The sequence below is a fragment of the Urtica dioica genome, chromosome 4, assembly GCF_054948205.1.
Source record: "Urtica dioica subsp. dioica isolate 48M chromosome 4, U.dioica_male_clone48M_v1_H2, whole genome shotgun sequence".
NCBI lineage: Eukaryota > Viridiplantae > Streptophyta > Magnoliopsida > Rosales > Urticaceae > Urtica > Urtica dioica.
Window position 1 is genome coordinate 30,574,486 of NC_142759.1, and position 23,588 is coordinate 30,598,073.

Genomic DNA, 23,588 nt, shown 5'->3' on the forward strand with positions numbered 1-23,588 from the left:
TGACTTGAAATTGTTGATTTTAAAGTCTAGAAATCTCTTTTGGTCCTTTACGAGCTCGTATTTGTGGATTTATGGTTTGTGAAGTTAGAATGGTGTTTTTGACCATGTCAATTGTTGATGTGACATTGGAATTGTATTAGTGATCTTAATTATGGTCTTAGTTTATAAGTTCTATGCTAATGTGTTTGTGTGGCGATTAAAAGTCCCAAATTTAATGTCTCACAGTGTGGCTGAGTGGTCGAAATTTCGTATGCGAGACCGTGTATGTGAATCCGAGATTGATATTATGTCTTTTTTTTTTTTTGCAGCAAGTTTACAGGGAGGATCGAAGGTTTAAGGACGAGCCTTGCACGCTCATATTCGGTGGAAATCATTCGGGAAAAGAACGAAGAGTCAACACTCAAACTCTTGAGTCATTTTTGATCTTCGTGCATCTAGATCATCTCCAAAGACTTTAAATTTTAGCATTTATATATGTACAACTATTGATTGTGAAATTTTGGATTACGGGTTACGTATGTCCTAGAATCTCGATAGTAATTAGGTTGTTGAACCGAAAAATCGTGGATTTTAGGATTTCCACATATTCTGTTGTGTCTGTGCTTTTCGAAACTGGGTAACCTTATAAAGTCGTCAATCTCGCTGTTTAATAGTTCCAATTGATTTAATAAAAATTTGTACAGTTATAATGTTTTATGGTACAAGACCTTTCGAGTTCTCGACCGAGAACTCAAACTCTAGAACTTGAGTAAAGGATGAGTTAAGACTTCAATCGTAATTCATAACCCAAACCCAATATATCTATCAACGGGCCCAAGTATCTTCTAGTCCTGCCCTTTCAATTATGCCGATTAGCATAATCACGAAAGAGAATCTTAACTCACTTGATGTGCCACAGATTCTTTGTCAATAGTCTTGTCACATAAGGGAAAGCGTAAGACATACGTCAACCACTTACCAAGGGAATAACATGCTTTACGTGCATCGTATGTGTTAGTAAACAATAGTAGGTGAAAACCTTAATCTTGACACACTAATATGTTGTCAATGGTGCCCACAAGAAGAGTTGTAGTCTTTATTTTGTACATTTGATGTAATAAAGTCTCATGAAGACTCTTGCTTGTAATTGCCTATCTATTCATTAATAAAGTTGAAACGTTCATTCATTCTTTCTTTGTTTGAAGCTTTATGATAAAACCTTAGTCTTTTAGTCCATAAACAAACTTAACAACTTACGAAGAGACAAATGTAGATTTGCATGAACAAACTCTTCGTAGTTTGCTTAAAACGATATATTCGCAATCTTAGGGTCAAAGGACTATTGACCTCAGTATGATTGTTAGAAGAATCTATGATGTCTGGTTATGAGGCATTGAGAGTTGGGGACTCTATAGTTCTTCTAGGTATCTTCCGAAGGTACTGAATTGACCAGTGCACTTCTAGAGACAATATAAGAACAAACCATTTAACCTCTTATGTCTCGAAGTCACTATGTATGAATTGCATCATGCTTACCTTAATCCTGAAATGAGACATGCCATTTCACACCTTAGTATTCTCATTTGAGAAAGTCAAAGTTCGGACTCACTATGTGATTCCGAACAAGGCCTATTGGTGAAGTACTAAGTTGTGAGTCTGTCATGAGTAACTTTGTGAAGTTCTCATAGATATGGAATTCATGTACAAGATTGCTGAAATGCAATGTATGTCACCTCATGCTTTGTTCCTTGGAGTGTGAATAAATGAACTGGCCAGTGTCCAAATTGAGTCCTGACTCTTTTGGATGAAACAATGTGACTTGTTAGCTCCTCGTCATATACGTTGTTTCTAACTTATTCACAAGCGACAAAGGAGTTGAGGAAATAACAGCTAGAAGGGTAAAATGGTAATTTAGTAAATCCCGACTAGCTGATGACATTCATGAAGGGTAAACATAGATAATATTCAGTGGATCCGCTCATCATAATTTGGTTGAATTCTTGAGTAGAAAATAAATTCATTTGAACCGAGAGATTTTCAGTGTCAACTCTTTAGTGGAGTCAGTTGGCATTAAGCTAAACTTGGAAAAGGTTTGTGAACTTTTGAGTCCAAGTGTTTAGCTCAAGCTTTGTTCATTTGGATCCATGAGGTCACTGTCACGAATCACATCGAGTAGGAATAGTTAAACTAGAAGCTAAGTCAAAACAAAAACGAGACAATTTTTACGAAAATTGTCAAAAGGGTATTTTAGTCTTTTTGGACATAGGACGAAATGAATGTCAATATATTATTTTTGACATTGTCATATGATGACAAATGAAATAAATATTACTCACCCATATTAGTGTAATTGGGCCTTGAGGATTAATTTCATTTCATAGAATTTTACTTGAAAATTCTTAATGGGCTTTTCTTATGTTGTCATGAACAATTGAAGAAACATCTAGAAGCTCCTTCTAGAAGCTCAAATTTCGTCCAACCCAAGGAAAATAAGGCTGAATTTCGTTCATGCCATAGTGGGAAAGAGAGTTTATTTTGTGCATTGATGTATGAAGATACTTGCCAAAAGAAAAAGAGGAAACAAATTTCCCTTAGAAGGAAAGTGCATTTTCGGCCAACTAAGAGAGAACAAATGAGGAAACAAATCCAAGGACTTGCATGACATGTCATGAACGTCCAACATGGGTAGAAAAGAGGAAATAAGATTTGCTCAAGCCTCCCCTATAAATAGAGGCCTCATTCCTCTCATTCTAGTCATCCCACATAAGTTAGAGATTGAGAGCTTCTCTCTCTAGACCTTGTGGCCGATCCTCTCTCTCTCCCTCCAGTTATTTTCGGTTTTTGTTTTGGCACCTAGGTCCTCATTTGACCTAGTGGTTTTAGCTCTTCGACTCTGAGACTTGTTCTCGAGTCGTCGTGTTTAAAAGTGCCCACTCACTAATTCCTTTATTTCGAGTGATTTAGTGATAGAAACTTTCGTGGTTGCTCGAGGTGCCGAGGAAAGAAAGAGAGACGTGCTGCGAGGGGAGACGAGCGTTGCAACTTTCCAAACGCTTCTACAAGGTTCAAGCTTCAAGAAAGGTTAGTAAACTTCTTAGCTTATAATAGTTTTTAATTACATGTACTTGCTCTCTTGTCTAGGTTAGTAAAAACTGTTTTACTTGTAAAAGAAAATTTTTAAAATTCCGCCGCTTACCGAAGCGTTAATTATTTTCTTAAACCTTAGATCGATTCCAACAAATGGTATCAGAGCTATGGTCAAAGATTAGCATGTACATGTTTTTAAAATTATGAGCTTGAAAATCGTTTTCGAAAGTTTACTAATTTTGTGACAAGTTAGAATTGTTATCTTAGTTTTTTTTTAATTTATTGCTCTTGCCTTTAAATTAAAAAGCATGTTGATTTTCTATGAGTTTGGGATGGTTTTAAAACACATTAGAATCAGTTCTAAAAGTTTTTGATTTTTTATATTGAAAAACGTGTTTTAAAGGTTAGAGAAATTTCGGTAAATTTTGTGACTAGTTACTTTGTCTTTCTAGTTTCTTCTATTTACCGTATTCGTTTTATGCTTGTTGTTATTTCTTTTATTCTATGTTATTACCCTGCTAATAAAACACAAATAAAAGCTTTAAACAACATCTTAAAACGTTCCGTTACACTTGATTCTTTTTCGCACCTAAGTAGGACCAAGCTTTAATTTATTTCTTTTTCTTAGAGCTGGAGTAAACCCGCATTAAAAGTGGCATAACTCTCTGCGCAGAAATCTAAATTTAATGATTCTTGAATCATATTAAAGCTCTGTCTGTCCTCTGTCCAATGCCACCGGTTTCAGCTGAAAAGGACATCGGAGCCGCCAGATATGGCGATTTTACTCCGAGGTGCGCGGCTGTCTGAAACTCCAGTTTTTTAGAAATCCGGATTTTCAAACCCCACTACCATGAGTTATAGAACTCTAATGAGAAAATTTTCTTGAGCAAAAATGTTTTTCATATGATTATAAACATGATGTGTAAGATTAAAATGTTTTGATTTTTGGAAGTTTAATTGAAATTGAATTTTTACAAAACTAGTTTGAATTTTGAAAAACCGTTTTCACTTTCAAACTTGAAAATATTTTGTCATCCAAATCAAATAAATTTTCAAAATGTTTTCAAAACTATATCTATATCACATATGTTCAAAATCTATATGCTCTTGAAAATTTGAGTGGGAGGTCTCCTTGTAGACAAGCCGAAAAATAAAAAGATGTGTAATCTCAAACTTTCAAGTGTTCGAGTGAGTTGAAGTTCACACTTCCCTCATGCACTTTCCCGAAATAGAAAATAGGAAAAGATCGAGTATGTACCTTGTGCCTTTATGCACTAATACTACTCTGAACATGTCGATCTAGGATTCTCTTCTAGTTGTCCGCTCTGTCGCTCTCTAACTAGTAAATCTGTTTCCGAACTTATAAGAGTCGATGAACCAACTCCAAAAACTAAGTGGGAGGGTTATACTTGTTGTTTGTAACCCACGATCCCCAACACTAATGAAAAGTGCAAGTGTCGCCGGACTAAGAGTCACCCTCGTGGCCCTCTCTTAAATGAGAGTACTCAAGGGCGCTTTGCTCTGATCATTGCCCAATGAGCTACGTCCGAGAGTGAGACGATGATGACAAGGCCTCCCCTTGGGGGATTGTTTTTCAAAGTTGATCTTTTGGACTAAGTGGTTGGTTGCACACTTAGGCTCAATCCCTAGTAATCCTCCCTCGAGGCCCTGCGAAAGGATGTGAGTGATCAAACCAATTTACAAGGTGGCTAGTCAAAATAGATGTATTGACATCTTGGCTTAGCATTAATGATGTGTCATTTACTTATAAAAGGAGATTTTTTGCGGCCTTCTCTTGAGGGAGTAAATTATCGTTTGGTTTATAACACCTTTGGATTTTATAAAAGTCTTAATAAAACTTAAATCCTAAACCAAAGACTAATCATAAACTTGTTTCAACTTATATAGGCAATATGTCTCTCAACCATCTCTCAATCTTTCTTTCCTCGAACAAACTCGAAAACGAAAACTACGTAGATTCGAAACGTAACCTCGACATAATCCTTACCAAGCACAAATGGGTACTCACCACCCCGTGTCCTCCTCTGACGAATAATGATTCAACTCAAGAGGACAAAGACGCCTTGGCGGCCTGGCTCTGCTCCGATGAGATTGTGAGGTGCTATATCTTAGCATCAATGAACAATGTGTTGCAACAATAACATCGTGACATCGAGACTGCCACCGACATGCTCGCCAATCTCCATGAGATGTTTGGAGGGCAAACGCGTCAAGCAAGGCAAAAAGCAGTCCGACAATTTATGAACTGTCGCATGAAGGCTAGGACTCATGTTGGAGACTTTATGATATTGATCATTAGTCATCTGAGTAAAATGGAAATCCTAGGATCTGAGATTGATGGGAAGAATGTCATAGATGTGATCTTAGAAACTCTCCCCGCATCTCTTGATACCTTCAAAATGAACTACTCCATTAACAAGCTAGAGTACACTGTTACCAAGCTTATGGAGGAACTTCACACTGCTGTAGGTTTCACTAAGAGAAAGAGGAATCAAGGAGAGGCACATGCTACTGAGCAAAAACCCTCCGCCTCTGGAACTGTGAAGAGACCTTACAAGGCCGATAAAAAGAACTGTCCCGCCTATCTCAAAGCAAAGGAACATAGTATTGTACTAGTTACCGAAGCATGCTTAGTAGCTGATAATGTATCAACGTGGATTCTTGACTCCGCTGCTACTAACCATATTTGTTGTTCCTTGAATGGTTTCAAGAAAACCAAAAGCTTAGAGGGAGGCGAGTTCTGTTTCAAATAGGGTGATGGGAGCCTGGTGTCTGCAAAGGCTGTGGGATCCGTGACGCTGTCTTTTGAAGACCGCACTTTAAACTTGAATAATGTATATTTTGTTCCTACCTTTGGGAAGAACTTAATATCCGTTGCTCGTCTTCGTGAGCAAGATTATTGTTTAAAGTTCATTAAGAATGGAATTCGTATTTCGTTTCCTTATAATTCTTTTGTCACTGATGCATGTATGAAGAATGCTCTTTTCTACATCTATCCCACTCAACCTTCTCTTTTAGACACCGAAATAGATAACGATCTAATTAGGGAGCCAAAGAGGATCAAACTTTCTGAATCCTCCGATCTAACAAAATCAACACACCTATGGCACTTAAGACTTGGTCATATCAGTCTAGAAAGGATTAACAGACTTGTGAGGGATGGTCCACTCCAAGCCTCTGCAATAGGTTCACTACCTACTTGTGAATCCTGCATAGAAGGAAAAATGACTAAGCGACCTTTCTCTGATAAAGGTCGAAGAGCCACTGAGTTGCTGGAACTAATACATTCTGATGTATGTGGTCCGCTCAGCCAACAGGCACGTGGAGGATACGAATACTTCGTTACCTTCACTGATGATTACTCACGATATGGGTTTGTCTATTTGCTCAAACACAAATCCGAGACCTTTAACGTATTTAAGGTCTTTAGGGCTTTAGTGGAAAATCAAACTGACAAAGTGATCAAAACCCTTCGATCTGATCGAGGTGGTGAGTATATGTCTGGAGAGTTCGATGACTTTCTTAAAGAAGAAGGTATCGCTTCTCAGCTTACCGCACCTGGCACACCTCAACAAAACGGAGTGTCAGAGAGAAGAAACCGAACTCTTATGGAGATGGTTAGATCGATGATGAGTTACTCATCACTCCCGCTTTCCTTTTGGGGATATGCCCTCGAAACAGCCGCTTACATTCTGAACCAAGTTCCGTCTAAAACGGTTCCTGGTACTCCTTATGAAAGATGGACTGGCCGTAAAGTAAGTTTGGGCCACATCCGAATTTGGGGTTGCCCTGCACATGTGCTAAGGCAAAAGACTAGCAAGTTGGCTAGTAGGTCAGAATTGTGCCTGTTTGTGGGATATCCAAAGGAAACTAAAGGTTTCATTTTCTATAGTCCCGAGGACGATAAGACTTTCGTTAGCACGAATGCTCGTTTCCTCGAGGAGGACTTTATGAAGGATGCGAAACCTAGAAGCAAAATTGTGCTTGAAGAAAAGTTGGGTGAGGAAGCTTCTACCTCATCTGTAAGAACTGTTCTTACCCCAACTAAAACACAACCTAACTCATCAGAATCTCGTCAAGTAGTACTTAGACGTAGTGGGAGGGCTGTTCAAAAGCCTGACAGGTACATGTCTTATGGAGACTCTCTTGTAGCCGTCTCCGACATGGATGACCCTGTTTCCTATAGCCAAGCGATGGCTTGTTCTGAATCAAACCTTTGGCTTGACGCCATGAAAGTTGAAATGCACTCGATGTATGTCAACAATGTCTGGAAACTTGTAGACCTTCCTGAAGGGATTAAACCCGTAGGGTGTAAGTGGATGTACAATAAGAAAAGGGGTCCTGATGGGAACGTCGAGACGTTCAAAGCACGACTTGTGGCGAAGGGTTATACCCAACAAGAAGGGATTGACTATGAAGAAACCTTATCGCCAGTCACGATGCTTAAATCCATCCGCATACTCCTATCCATAGCAACAGCTTTCGACTATGAGATCTGGCAAATGGATGTCAAGACAGCCTTTCTGAATGGAAATCTTGACGAGCGCATTTACATGGCTCAACCAGACGGTTTCGTGGATAAAGGTCAAGAGACCAAGGTTTGTGAGTTGCTTAAATCCATTTATGGACTAAAGCAAGCATCTAGGTCATGGAATATTAGATTCGATGAAACTGTAAAGAGCTTCGGCTTTGAATAGTCAATAGATGAGCCTTGTGTTTACAAGTTAATACACGAAGGAAAAGTTGTGTTTCTGGTACTATATGTCGATGATATACTACTCATTGGTAATGACGTGGGTAAGTTATCTGAGGTTAAGGTCTGGCTGGTAAAGCAATTCGATATGAAGGATCTAGGAGAAGCCGCGTACATTCTGGGGATCCAAATCTTTCGAGATAGGAAAAACCGGACCCTGTCGCTCTCTCAAGCATCTTATATTGATAAGATAATGGATCGCTACTCGATGCAAGACTCCAAGAAGGGCCAAACACCCTTTAGGCATGGAGTTTCACTCTCTAAGGACCAGTCTCCCAAGACTGCACAAGAGATTGAAGACATGAGGAAAATTCCTTACGCCTTTGCCGTAGGAAGCCTCATGTATGCTATGCTTTGCACTAGACCTGACATCTGTTTCGCCGTTGGCGTAGTTAGCCGTTTCCAATCCAACCCTGGACCCGAGCACTGGATTGCTGTTAAGTATGTTCTTAAGTATCTTCGAAGAACTAGGAACTTGATGCTTACATACTCAGGTACTGACCTGACTATGACGGGATATACCGACTCCGATTTTCAAGCGGATAAGGATTCCAGGAAATCCACTTCGGGATCTGTGTTCATCCTTAATGGTGGAGCTGTTCTGTGGAGAAGTATTAAGCAATCTTGCATTGCTGACTCCACAATGGAAGCAGAATATGTGGCTGCTTGTGAAGCATCCAAAGAGGCTGTATGGCTTAAAAAGTTCCTTAAGTATTTGGAAGTTGTTCCAAACGTCGACGAGCCCATGACCCTTTATTGTGATAATAGTGGGGCTGTCGCTAACTCAAAGGAACCTAGAAGCCATAAGCGCTCTAAGCATATTGAGAGGAAATACCATTGGATTCGAGAGATCGTGCAGCGCGGAGACATGGAAGTGAAGAAGATCTCAACGGTGGACAACCTCGCAGATCCATTCACCAAGGCCCTAGCGAACAAGGTCTTCGACCAACATCGTGAGGGATTAGGCATGAAGGACTACACACACCTTCTTTGAGTCAAGTGGGAGTTTGTTGTCAATGGTGCCCACAAGAAGAGTTGTAGTCTTTATTTTGTACATTTGATGTAATAAAGTCTCATGAAGACTCTTGCTTGTAATTGCCTATCTATTCATTAATAAAGTTGAAACGTTCATTCATTCTTTCTTTGTTTGAAGCTTTATGATAAAACCTTAGTCTTTTAGTCCATAAACAAACTTAACAACTTACGAAGAGACAAATGTAGATTTGCATGAACAAACTCTTCGTAGTTTGCTTAAAACGATATATTCGCAATCTTAGGGTCAAAGGACTATTGACCTCAGTATGATTGTTAGAAGAATCTATGATGTCTGGTTATGAGGCATTGAGAGTTGGGGACTCTATAGTTCTTCTAGGTATCTTCCGAAGGTACTGAATTGACCAGTGCACTTCTAGAGACAATATAAGAACAAACCATTTAACCTCTTATGTCTCGAAGTCACTATGTATGAATTGCATCATGCTTACCTTAATCCTGAAATGAGACATGCCATTTCACACCTTAGTATTCTCATTTGAGAAAGTCAAAGTTCGGACTCACTATGTGATTCCGAACAAGGCCTATTGGTGAAGTACTAAGTTGTGAGTCTGTCATGAGTAACTTTGTGAAGTTCTCATAGATATGGAATTCATGTACAAGATTGCTGAAATGCAATGTATGTCACCTCATGCTTTGTTCCTTGGAGTGTGAATAAATGAACTGGCCAGTGTCCAAATTGAGTCCTGACTCTTTTGGATGAAACAATGTGACTTGTTAGCTCCTCGTCATATACGTTGTTTCTAACTTATTCACAAGCGACAAAGGAGTTGAGGAAATAACAGCTAGAAGGGTAAAATGGTAATTTAGTAAATCCCGACTAGCTGATGACATTCATGAAGGGTAAACATAGATAATATTCAGTGGATCCGCTCATCATAATTTGGTTGAATTCTTGAGTAGAAAATAAATTCATTTGAACCGAGAGATTTTCAGTGTCAACTCTTTAGTGGAGTCAGTTGGCATTAAGCTAAACTTGGAAAAGGTTTGTGAACTTTTGAGTCCAAGTGTTTAGCTCAAGCTTTGTTCATTTGGATCCATGAGGTCACTGTCACGAATCACATCGAGTAGGAATAGTTAAACTAGAAGCTAAGTCAAAACAAAAACGAGACAATTTTTACGAAAATTGTCAAAAGGGTATTTTAGTCTTTTTGGACATAGGACGAAATGAATGTCAATAAATTATTTTTGACATTGTCATATGATGACAAATGAAATAAATATTACTCACCCATATTAGTGTAATTGGGCCTTGAGGATTAATTTCATTTCATAGAATTTTACTTGAAAATTCTTAATGGGCTTTTCTTATGTTGTCATGAACAATTGAAGAAACATCTAGAAGCTCCTTCTAGAAGCTCAAATTTCGTCCAACCCAAGGAAAATAAGGCTGAATTTCGTTCATGCCATAGTGGGAAAGAGAGTTTATTTTGTGCATTGATGTATGAAGATACTTGCCAAAAGAAAAAGAGGAAACAAATTTCCCTTAGAAGGAAAGTGCATTTTCGGCCAACTAAGAGAGAACAAATGAGGAAACAAATCCAAGGACTTGCATGACATGTCATGAACGTCCAACATGGGTAGAAAAGAGGAAATAAGATTTGCTCAAGCCTCCCCTATAAATAGAGGCCTCATTCCTCTCATTCTAGTCATCCCACATAAGTTAGAGATTGAGAGCTTCTCTCTCTAGACCTTGTGGCCGATCCTCTCTCTCTCCCTCTAGTTATTTTCGGTTTTTGTTTTGGCACCTAGGTCCTCATTTGACCTAGTGGTTTTAGCTCTTCGACTCTGAGACTTGTTCTCGAGTCGTCGTGTTTAAAAGTGCCCACTCACTAATTCCTTTATTTCGAGTGATTTAGTGATAGAAACTTTCGTGGTTGCTCGAGGTGCCGAGGAAAGAAAGAGAGACGTGCTGCGAGGGGAGACGAGCGTTGCAACTTTCCAAACGCTTCTACAAGGTTCAAGCTTCAAGAAAGGTTAGTAAACTTCTTAGCTTATAATAGTTTTTAATTACATGTACTTGCTCTCTTGTCTAGGTTAGTAAAAACTGTTTTACTTGTAAAAGAAAATTTTTAAAATTCCGCCGCTTACCGAAGCGTTAATTATTTTCTTAAACCCTAGATCGATTCCAACATAATAAGATTAAGGCTTCCACCATTGTTCTTTGATTTGTAGTTTTGAGTTTTTCCGATAGGTTCAAACATAGATTTGTTAGAATCCTGCACATGTGCTACGTGATATAATTATCCCTTTTCTTTTTCTTTAGATCAACCCGTTAGAACAAAGTTACGGGAGAGCATATATTGACTCTTAGATGCGAACTAAGAGTAGAAGTATCGGGAGTCATGTCCCGAGTCTTCTTCCTAAAACACTTATCGAGCACAAAAGGGAAATATTAATTCTTTTGGGTTTATCTCGATGTGCTCTCATGTGATAGTCTAGGTGTATACTTTGAGTGCTGCAGAGTATTCGAACCTTAACTAAAATATTGTCGGTTGTGCCCACGAGTGAATGAAATGTGTTTGGTATGCTACGAGGGCCTGTATGGAGTTGAGTACTTAGAATAGGGAAGCCGCCCAGAGCAAAGCCAACAGAAATGGGAAACCGTCCAAAGCGAACCCAGCAGAATTGGGAAGCCGCCCAGAGCGAAACCAACACAAATGGGAAGCCTCCCAGAGCGAAGCCAGCAGTAATAGGAAGCCGCCCAGTGCGAACCCATTTGACGTGCTATGAGGGTACGTCTGCGCCGACGTCCAGATCACTAGAGCCTGAATTGAGCATCTTCACGTTCTTCTTTAGTTGTTTCAACTCTGAGTGAGCCTTTTGTTTTCCTTTCACCTCTTATTTCAAGTCAATGAAAACACTGTTCAATGTCCCATTCTCAGTAGAGAGCTCAAGAATCCTCTTCTCCAGATCACCCTTCTCAAGCTTCAAACTAGTGATGTTCTGATTCAGCATCTTGTTATGATCAATCACAGCAAGCCACTTCTCATTCAGCAGATTGTAGTTCTTGATGATATCTTCCTTAGCGACTTTAGCATCGTCGTCACTGCTCCACTCATCAGGCTGATGTTCAAATAACTGCTTGCTCAAGCTATTCTCAACCTTCTCATCAGTCATAACATTAAAGGCCATGAGATTAACTTCTTCATCTGCTTTGCCTGATTCGGAATCTTTGTTGCTCTAGTTAGCAACATAAGACTTGTTGTTCTTCTTCAAGGTGTTGGCGCACTCAGCAGCAATATGATCAAACCCTTCACACTCTCAGCATTGAATTCTTTTAGGCTTGTCACCTCTATTGTTGTTGTTGTTGCTTCCTTCACCAAATCGGTTCTTCTTCTGGAAGTTCCCTTCTCTGCTGTTCTAAAGGTTTGATGAAGAATATTGCCCTTGATCATCTTTCTGTCGGTTCACTTTTCTCATAAACCTTCCAAAGTTCTTGGCAAGGTATACAATCTTTTCATCTCATAGGTTCTGAGAGATCCTAAGAGTTCATCGAACTTCATCTTCTTCAAGTCATGAGTTTCTTCCACAGCCAGAACCTTCATAGAAAATCTCTCAAGAAGTGTTCTAAGCACCTTTATCACAAGCTTGGCATTGTCTATTTGCTCACCCATAGAAAAAGACTCATTGGAGATATTATAGATTCTGGCACTGTACTCAGAGATTGTCTCCTCATCTTTCATGACAATTTTCTCAAAAAGTGTAGTGAGTTAACGAAGGCACTGTTCTCTAATCTTTTTGAGTACCTTCAAAAGCAATAATCAGAATATCACATGCCTCTTTTGCAACCTCGCAGTTTGATATCAACTTGAAGATGTTCTCATCAACAGCAGAGAATACATGGTTTATGGCTTTAGTGTTGTCATTGGCAGCTTTGTGATGGATATCTGACCATTTGTCGACAAGAAGATCCACAGTTGTTCCTTCAACTTCAACAGTAGGAGCTTTCCACCCGTTTTCAACAACCTCACAATCACTCTCATAAATAGCTTTAAGGAACGCTTTCATCCGAGCTTTCCAGTAGGCATGATTGGATCCTTCCAACAATGTTGGTCGATCAATGTTATATCCTTCTTTCGTGTACATCTTAACACAATACACACACACGTTAGTAATTATTCAGGATAGCACTCAGCAAGATAGAGTGACCCGCTCTAATACCAGTTGAAATCACCTAACGTGGTTACGATGGTTGTTCAAGATTTATGTTGACCAACTTATTGAACAACGGATTAGTTAAGCAGATTAATCAAGGTGATAAACATGCAAACAATCAAACAGAATGCAATAAAGAACACAAGGCAATTGGTAATCATGTTCGGTATAAACAACCTACTTAGGGGGACTGATACGTCCTGGTAAAAGTAATACACTATCATCAATCAATCAAAACTATATGAATATTAAGTTTTGCAAAGCTCCCCTTCGCAAACACCTCTCTCATTTGGTTCTCTCCAATGGATATGGATTCAAGCTCCACTCGGATCTAGAGACTCCCTCTCTAAGCTTTACATGATCTTCTCCCGAAGATCAATAGCATATCAATGCAACACACGATCTAACACTTGGTACGACGGTACAAAAGCTATGAGTTGTTCTAAGCTTTTTGTCGATGAAGATCTCTAAACAATTAGACAGACAAGCAAAGAACTACAGTGTCGTGTCTATGCCAAACAATCGAAGAACCAAAAAATCAACATGCAATACAAACTTTAGGTGGGATATATATATATATATATATATATATATATATATATATATATATATATATACGGTTTGGTTCTGAATCCTGCGCGGAAAGTCAAATCAATCGGATCCACCAAATCCGATATTATGATTCCAAGTAAATCGGGTAACTAATCAAAACAGTTAGTTACTTGATTCCGCGTGAGGAAAATACGCAGCTACCCTAACCTTGAATTCCTTGAATAATTTGTTTATGCTCCGGTTTGAACAACTTGATTACGATTTGTTTTGCCAAATAAACTATGCCACAAATATTCAACACAAATTATCAGCTAATCTGTGCCTCATATAATATAAAAAAATAATAATAAAATAAAAAATAAAAAAACAATCCGTATAATTATTCGAGGAAAAAGTTCACAATATAAGAATGTATGTGATGAAATATATATTTTCGCAATAAAATACGCACGTACCCTATAACTACTGCCTATATACATATCCTGCAATATATGCCACAGATTCATAGTTGCAAGTAACTGAGTAATGTCATTCCAAGATACTTACACATACGTCATGTGTTACGTGATTAATTACACATATACATATATAATATATAGTTAACAACCTCGTTATTCTTGATATATATATACTTATATAGCTTTATGTGGTAACGGATAAATGAATTCAAGGAATTCTGTCTCCACTTTAAAGGCTTCTAATTGGATCACGTCCATGTCTAAATTAGGGTTTTCCCTGTCAACCACACAAGAAACAAGTAATTGAAATTTAAAAAAAGCTACAAAAAATGAAGTGTGACCTCCATGTGCTGCTCAGTAAAATACTAAATTATCGAATATTTATTTAGACACGCATGCATATATTGAAAAGTTGAAAGAATATATATATATATATATATATATATATATATATATATATATATATATATATATATATATATATATACACGGTTTGCACACTAGAGAAAAATAAATAAATAAAGAGGCATTACCAAAGAAAGGCATATACCACATATTGTCTCTACAAACTATATGCCAACATAGATAAGATCAAAATAGAAGCCTCGAGAGATTTCCATGACAACTATAAATATATATAGAGTACGTCAGTTTAATTAGATATTTAAATAAAGGAGCATGTAAAAAGAGTTTGAATATCATAAGAAGCGACGTGAGGTCTCTCTCTCTCTCTCTCTCTCTCTCTCTCTCTCTCTCTCTCTCTCTCTCTCTATATATATATATATATATATATATATATATATAGACACGAAGCCACATGCAGGGGTGAGAGGGGCTATACCTCAATTTTTTTTTTTTGCATTTTTTGTTCATTTTTATTTTATTTTTACATTTTTTACCCTCAAAATTTACAAATCAGCCCCCCTCAATTTTTTCTTGCAAATTATCCTCCCCTAACCTAGAATTCTTGCTTCGTCCTGTATGTATATATTAAATTACTAAAACGATTTGATTATATGTTCCCTATAAGTAGAGATGTCTCCAAGTCCAGTGTTTCAAAAAGATCTAGACGTTTTATTAATATTGCTATCATATTATCACTCGATCGACCCTATATATTTGGGAAGATTTTCAACGATACTTGACGCTCCGAAGGGTTAGGGACATGGAAAATAAAATAAATAAAAAAAGCCTAATTTGGATCTCGGGAAAACATAACTGTCTTACTCGGAGATCACATAATAGCCTGTGACCAGCAGTGATATAAGTATTGTTTATGTTATGTGGGATTTTTCCCATACTAAGAAATATCAAGGCCCAACCCAAACAAGAAGCAGGGCGAGCCCGGTCCAAAGGATAGAGCCCGGAATCGAGACGAGTCGGGCTCACCCCTAAGGGGACTTCCAGGCAGGGTCGATCTCCAGCCAGGCCCGACCTCCAGCCAGGCTCAACTCCAGGCAGGGTCGACCTCCAGCCAGGCCCGACCTCCAGCCAGGCTCAACTCCAGGCAGGGTCGACCTCCAGCCAGGCTCAACTCCAGGCAGGGTCAACCTCCAGGCCAGGCCCGATCTCCAGCCAGGCTCAACTCCAGGCAGGGTCGACCTCCAGCCAGGCTCGACCTCCAGCCAGGCTCAACTCCAGGCAGGGTCGACCTCCAGCCAGGCCCGACCTCCAGCCAGGCTCAACTCCAGGCAGGGTCGACCTCCAGCCAGGCCCGACCTCCAGCCAGGCTCCACTCCAGGCAGGGTCGACCTCCAGCCAGGCTCGACCTCCAGCCAGGCTCAACTCCAGGCAGGGTCGACCTCCAGGCCAGGCCCGACCCGCAGCCAAGCTCGACCTCCAGCCAGGCTCATATCTGGGGAGGGGGGGGAGCCCGAGTAGATGACGATTTTACTCCGACCCATCATCACATCTCTATAAAAACCTCCACTTTTCCCATTTGGAGGTAAGTTTGCTCACACTTACAAAACCTCTGCTTCTCTCTCATCAGAGCTTCTCTCTCTAGAACTCGAAGCACGACACCTAGACTAATGTTGAGCGTCGGAGTGCCCGCCGGAGGAAACCCCTCCGTGGTCCTTTAGTTCACGTTTCTCTCTTTTCTCAGGTGACGAGTCGTCGGAAATCCTTTTCCGGCACGGCAGAGGTACAGGTGTTGGGACAACTTCTCCGTTCGACCACCGCGCAGTCATAGGGTCCGGCCCTAGACCGAACCGCGGACCGGTTTTCGTGTTGATCCATTTTCAGGCATTAACATTTTGGCGCTAGAAGGAGGGGATCTCGAGCAACAACCACGAGATTCCACCGGCAAATCTTTCCTCCACGACTTTGAAGGTCCACCACCTTAGGTACCGAAGAACGTGATTAGGAACTCTTCTCACGAGATGGCCAACCGCGTGACCGTCTCCGAAAACGCAGCCCCCCGCCCCGCGGGGAGCGTCGCGATGAACACTCGGGCTCAAGTCCACGCCCGCCAAACCCAGGCTCACAACGCCCCCCAGGCGAGCGTGACCTCCGACCCCGTCCAAGATGAGAGGGACGCGCGGATGACGCGCCTGGAAGATAATCTTTTCAGGTTGACTGGCGCGCTGGCCAGAATCGGGGGATACGAGCCTGCCCTGGAAGGAATCTTCGGGGGAGGGGAACAGTTGGAGACCCCGCCTGAGCGTGAGGGGCGCGACCCCAGGCCAGACGAAAGCGAAGACGCCCCGGATCCGAGCCTCCATGGCGCCGACCGCGGACACGCCCAGCGCGCGCCCCGCCGCCCCGACGTACCGGCAAGGCGCCCTCACGAAAACCCGTTCCCCCAAGACTCTCGCGCGCACTCTATTGCACACACCGACGCGTCCCGACGCTCGGCCTTCGCTCGTCTCGGTGGCAGGGAAGAAGTGGCGGACAGCGGAGACTCGCGCAGGTTCCACCCGCCCCGCCGCGTCAATACTGCAGGGCAGGCAGGTAGGAATGAGGACCTCAGGCACCACCTCAACCGCCAATGGGAGATCCCACGACGCCAATCTCCTCCGAGGGCAGAATCTGCCAACGCCGTAGGGGCCGCCCCGGAAAACCCGCTCCCTCGCCAGGGCGTGCAAACTAACCAGGTAGCCAGGGACGCTGGGCAGGTGGCCATGCCACCCCCCGCGGCGGCACTACCGACCCCCGACACAGAGCTAATGAATATTGTACAAGGGCTACAAAGAGAGGTACGGGAGCTCCGAGCGACGCAGAATTCGAACCCCGCAATACGCAACATGGTCGAAGGCACAGCCTCACCCCTCGCCCCTCACTTACTCACATAGGAGGTCGTCGGCGATCTCCGGTTCCCTCCGACCCTCATTTACGACGGAAGCAGTGACCCCGTCTTTCACCTGGTGCAGTACCAGACGACCATGCAGATCCGGAGGCAAACCCCGGCTGCCATGTGCCAGGCGTTCTGCCTCACCCTCACAGGTCCAGCGTTCGAATGGTACCAGAAGCTGACCAAAGGAGCAATAGGGTCGTTCGAGGAGTTGAAGGAACGTTTCATCACCCGTTTCGCGAGCTCACTGGTACAGAAGAAGGAGAAGTCATACTTGTGGTCGATCAAGCAGAGGAACGGCGAGTCCCTCCAAAGATACTTAAGCAGGTTCACGGAGGAGGCGAACAAGGTGAGCGACTACACCGACAATGATGCAATCATCGCCCTAATCGACGGGCTCAAGATGGGCAAATTCCTGAAGTCGCTCGTTGGCAAGAGACCGATAACCATGACCGAACTCATGACGCGGGCGGCCGAGCACATCTCGATCGAGGAATATCTCGAAGGCCGGAAGGCGTCGGAACGAAGCACCCGGAGAAGGGACGAGGAAGACCGCGAGGGTGAAGACGCGAGGAGGAAAAGGAATCGGGGACACCCGATCGCGACTACTGGCGTCCGTCCGCCCCGCGACACGAGACCCAGGCTAGTCGACCGCTTCCGGAAAGACGCGGGCTTCACCCCGCTCTCGACCACGCCAGAAATAATCCTAAGTCTCCATGGAGACAAGTTCACCGAACCGGCTCCAATGAAGGTTCACCCCGCCCAACGCGACAGGAACAAGTATTGTGATTTTCACAAGGATCACGGACACGTCACGTCCGAGTGCATTCAATTGAGGAAGCAGATCGAAGACCTCATCCAGGGAGGTCAGCTTAAAGAATTTGTCCTACAGATGGTGGCCGCCAAGGGAGCTTCGTCCAGCCGACGACCCCAGGCCGCTGAACAGCGACAACTCGAAGGCACGAGGGTCACCACCACTCGCAACAATGATCGGGGAAAGGCGGCAGCCACCCCACTCAACATCGTAACGACCATCATGGGCGGACCAGCGACGGGCGACTCCGTAAAAGGACGCAAGCTATACGCGCGAGCGCTGGAGGGGGACAGGCTGTTGCACCAGGTCAACCTGGCGGGCCATTTCGCCCCACCGCCGACTGTGTCTTGCGAAGCCATAAACTTCACCGACGAGGAGGCAAGGAGAGTGGCTCACCCCCACAACGACGCGATCGTTGTCAAAGCCCAGATAGCCAACAACATAGTGAAGAGAGTTCTCATCGACAATGGGAGCTCGGCAGACATAATATACAAGGCGGCTCTCGATCGCATGAATCTGGGAAAAATTTCTCCCGTCCACGTAAAAACACCTCTCTTCAGTTTCACAGGAGAACGCGTGTTCACCGAGGGGTCTATTGAACTTCCAACGACATTCGGGATAGAAGGGGGAACGCAGGTCACCCGGATGGTCAACTACATGATAGTCGACCAACCCTCGGCGTACAACGTCATCATCGGGAGACCGGCCCTTAACCAGCTCTGTGCCGTCACCTCCACGTTCCACCTACTCGTGAAGTTCCCTACCCCCGACGGGGTTGGCATAATGCAGGGGAGCCAGGCTGACTCTAGGGCATGTTACGTCCAAGGCACCCGTAAAGACACGATTGATATGACGGTCGGGACTATATACCAAATTGAGAATGACTACCCATGCGAGGTCGGAGACGCGCAGATGTTCAGCGAACTCGACCCGCGGGAAGAGCCGCGCAGGAAGGCGGTGGAGGCCTCCTCGGACATGACCCCGGTCGTGCTAGACGAACAGAAACCTGAGCAGACGGTCTTGATCGGCGCCCACCTGCCCGTGATGATAAAAACTCAACTGGCTTCTTTCCTACAGGAACACAAGGACGTCTTCGCATGGACCCATGCAGACATGCCCGGCATAGACCCCGAGATCATAGTCCACCGCCTCAACATCCTCAAGGGAAAAGCGGCTAAGGTTCAAAGAAGGAGGACGTTCAACGCCGAGCGATACCTCGCCATCAACGAGGAGGTCGACAAACTAATCACCGCCGAGTTCATCCGCGAAGTCGAGTACCCTGATTGGGTCTCCAACGTGGTCATGGTCAGGAAAGCGAACGGCAAGTGGCGGATATGCATCGACTACTCCGATCTCAACGCCGCTTGTCCAAAAGACTGCTTCCCTCTCCCGAGGATCGATCAGCTGGTTGACGCCACGGCTGGACATGAGCTCATGAGCTTCATGGACGCCTACTCGGGATACAATCAGATTCGCATGCATGAACCTGACCAAATCAACACGGCATTCACGACCGATCGGGGACTATACTGCTACAAAGTCATGCCTTTCGGGCTCAAAAACGCCGGCGCCACGTACCAACGCCTGGTGAATCGCATGTTCGCAAAACAAATAGGGAAAACCATGGAAGTGTACGTTGACGACATGCTCGTCAAAAGCCTCAAGGCATCCGACCATGTGCAAGACTTAAAGGAGATGTTCACGCTCCTTCGCAGGTACAAGATGAAGCTCAATCCCACGAAGTGCGCATTCGGGGTTGAGTCTGGAAAGTTTTTAGGTTTCATGGTCAATCAGCGAGGGATCGAAGCAAACCCCGAGAAGATTCGAGCACTGCTTGAAATGAAAAGCCCACGGAGAGTCAAGGAAGTTCAGAGCCTGACCGGGCGCGTCGCCGCCCTGAGTCGCTTCGTGTCCAAGGCAACGGACCGGTGCCAACATTTCTTCCAGGCTTTGAAGGGTGGAAAAAACTTTGTGTGGGATGAAAGGTGCGAGGCAGCGTTCCAAGAGCTCAAGGCCTACTTCGGCTCCCCACCACTCCTCGCAAAGCCGAAAGACGGCGAGCCACTCTACCTCTACCTATCTGTGTCAACCAGGGCAGTCAGCGCCGTCCTGGTCCGAGAAGATGACAAAGTCCAGCAACCCATCTACTATGTCAGCAAGGCGCTCTTGGACGCCGAGACCAGGTACCCCGAGATAGAGAAACTCGCCCTCGCCTTGGCCACCGCCGCCAGGAAGCTTCGCCCGTACTTCCAGGCGCACCAGGTCATGGTACGAACGGAGCACCCGATCAGGAAAGCCTTACAGAAAGGGACATCCTCTAGAGTGGCAATCTGGTCCCAGGAGTTAGGCGAGTACGGCGTGGAGTTCCAACCCAGGGTCGCCATCAAGGGTCAGGCAGTGGCCGACTTCATCGCGGAATTTACATATGACGTGGAGACGCAACAGGCAGAGGAAGAACCAAAAGAGAAGCCACCAACTCCGAAGAGAAAGGCCGCCCCTTGCGGCCCGGTGTGGGATATGCACGTTGATGGGGCGTCTAACTCCCACGGCTCGGGGGCAGGCGTGGTACTCACCAACCCGCAAAATGAAAAGCTCAAGTACGCACTCCGCTTCGGCTTCAAAGCGTCAAACAATGAGGCTGAATATGAAGCCCTTCTCACAGGACTCGAGATCGCCAGGAAGCTTGGCGCATGCAACCTGAGAATACATTGTGACTCGCAGCTCATCACGAAACAAGTCGAAGGAGAATATCAAGCCAAGGAGGAGAACATGATCGCATATCTAGCCGAGGCCCGTCGCCGTCTAGAGGCATTCACCTGGTACGAGATCAAACAGGTACCGAGGAGCTCCAATGCCGAGGCCGATGCGCTCGCTAGGATGGCCTCTGGGGCGGACGACGAGGAGCTGGGGAAGGTCCCCGTCGAGGCGCTCGCATGTCCATCAATCGAGAAGGCAGAGATCCTCGTCATCGACATGGGAGGCGAGCCGACCTAGACGACCCCTCTGACGAAATACTTGCGCCACGGCGAACTACCCGCCAACCATGAGGAGGCAAAACGACTCAAGTACCAAGCATCCAGGTATACCTTGCAGGGCGACACGCTCTACAAGCGGGGGTTCTCGCAACCACTCCTCCGATGCCTGGAAAACGACGAGGCCAACCGCGTCCTTAGAGAGATCCACGAGGGAATCTGCGGAAATCACTCGGCGGGACAGTCGCTAGCTCTCAAAGCCCTCAAGCAGGGATACTTCTGGCCCACGCTCAAGAAGGACGCACACGACCTGGCTCGAAGATGCGACAAGTGCCAACGATTCGCCCATGTCCCACGTCAGCCCCCGGCCCCGTTATGTCCGGTCCTAGTCCCACGACCCTTCGCAAAGTGGGGGATCGACCTGATCGGAAAGCTTCCGAAGGCACCTGGGGGGCGGGAGTACGCGATCGTCGCCATCGACTACTTCACGAAGTGGGTCGAAGCAGAACCCTTGGGTCCCATCACGGAGAGTAACACCACGAAATTCATCTGGAGAAACATAATATGTCGCCATGGGATACCCGCGTCCATAGTCACAGACAATGGGAGGCAGTTCGACAACGACAAGCTTCGTCACCTATGCGAGGAACTAGGGATCAGCAAGACGTTCTCATCCCCCAGACATCCCCAGGCAAACGGTCAAGTCGAGGCCGTCAACAAAACCATAAAGGAAAACTTGAAGAAGAAGCTGGAAGACAAGAAGGGGAAGTGGGCAGAAGAGCTCCCTTTCGTTCTCTGGGCGTACAGGACGACAACCCGCTCCGCCACCGGCGAAACACCTTTCGCCCTTACCTACGGTGTCGAGGCAGTCATTCCCGCCGAAGTGGCAATCCCATCCCCTCGAGTGGAACACTTCGATGAAGAAAGGAATGACGAAACCCTCCGAGGCGAGCTGGACCTGATCGAGGAAAGAAGAGAAGACGCACTCGCACGCATGGCGGCGCAAAAGAGGATCGTCGAACGCCACTACAATTCCAAGGTGAAGGCTCGTCGCTTCGCCGAAGGCAGCCTCGTCTTGCGGAGAGTTTTCCAGAACACCCAAGAGCTCGGCGCAGGAGTGCTCGGACCCACCTGGGAAGGTCCTTACCGCGTCCGCCAAGTGATCCGTGACGGAACCTATCGCCTCGAGGAGACAAGCGGGAAGGAAATCAAGCACCCATGGAACGCCGAGCATCTGAGACAATATTATCAGTGATGCAAGAGCTCAACCAGCGACCTATTTCTACATTTTTATCTTTTTTATTTCAACGAAGTGTGTAGTGAAACACAAGTGAAAGTGTCTTTGTAATCAGTCCCATGTAAGCGCAAGACAATATTTTAGTTTAATGAAAAGTGTTTACCCATTTCTCGAATCCTTATTTATCACCTGACATGCAAATATCGCTTATGTTAATGTGTCGCAATGAGGAATTAAGGGTGAAGGTAGCCCTCTAAGTCTCTTCCCCAATCTTTACAAGATCACGCAAGAGACTGGGGGGGTTAATGATGAACAGGACTCGAGGCATCAAAGATGCCCAGCCCGACAGCAAGGAAGGCGGCGAGGCGCCCACGAGGCACTCACGCGGACAAGGACTCGAGGCACCGGAGATGCCCAGCCCGACAGCAAGGAAGGCGGCGAGGCGCCCATGAGGCACTCACGCGAACAGGGACTCGAGGCGTCAAAGACGCCCAGCCCGACAGCGAGGAAGGCGGCGAGGCGCCCACGAGGCACTCACGCGAACAGGGACTCGAGGCGTCAAAGACGCCCAACCCGACAGCGAGGAAGGCGGCGAGGCGCCCACGAGGCACTCACGCGAACAGGGACTCGAGGCATCAAAGATGCCCAGCCCGACAGCGAGGAAGGCGGCGAGGCGCCCACGAGGCACTCACGCGAACAGGGACTCGAGGCATCAAAGATGCCCAGCCCGACAGCGAGGAAGGCGGCGAGACGCCCACGAGGCACTCACGCGAACATGGACTCGAGGCATCAAAGATGCCCAGCCCGACAGCAAGGAAGGCGGCGAGGCGCCCACGAGGCACTCACGCGATTAGGGGCTCGAGGCATCAAAGATGCCCAGCCCGACAGCGGGGAAAGCGGCGAGGCGCCCTCCGGGTCACTCACGCAGGTCGGAGACGTTAAGTACGTCCAACCTAACAGCGAGGAAGGCGGCGAGACGCCCTCCGGGGCACTCCCAGGGTCAAAGACATCAAAGAAAGCAAGATATTCAACACAGTATAACATTTAAAGACAGATCGAAGATAACTCTCATTCCACCATTTGAACACCACAAAAGAGAGTCAACAAAATCTAACTAGGTGCGCAACCGACCGCACCATCCCCAAAATCAAAATCTAACTAGGTGCACAACCGACCGCACCATCCCCAAAATCAACATCTAACTAGGTGCAC

General features: G+C 44.9%; 1 protein-coding gene across 1 annotated transcript; it reads left to right on the forward strand.

The window, feature by feature from the left end:
- The first annotated feature begins 16,442 nt into the window (after positions 1-16,442).
- On the forward strand, positions 16,443-22,394 carry LOC149401476 (uncharacterized). The gene is made up of 5 exons (XM_089610737.1): positions 16,443-17,258; positions 17,355-19,798; positions 19,883-21,131; positions 21,261-21,805; positions 21,947-22,394. Exons 1-5 carry the CDS (start codon positions 16,443-16,445, stop codon positions 22,392-22,394), a joined length of 5,502 nt encoding a protein of 1,833 aa, XP_089466863.1.
- Positions 22,395-23,588: the final 1,194 nt, after the last annotated feature.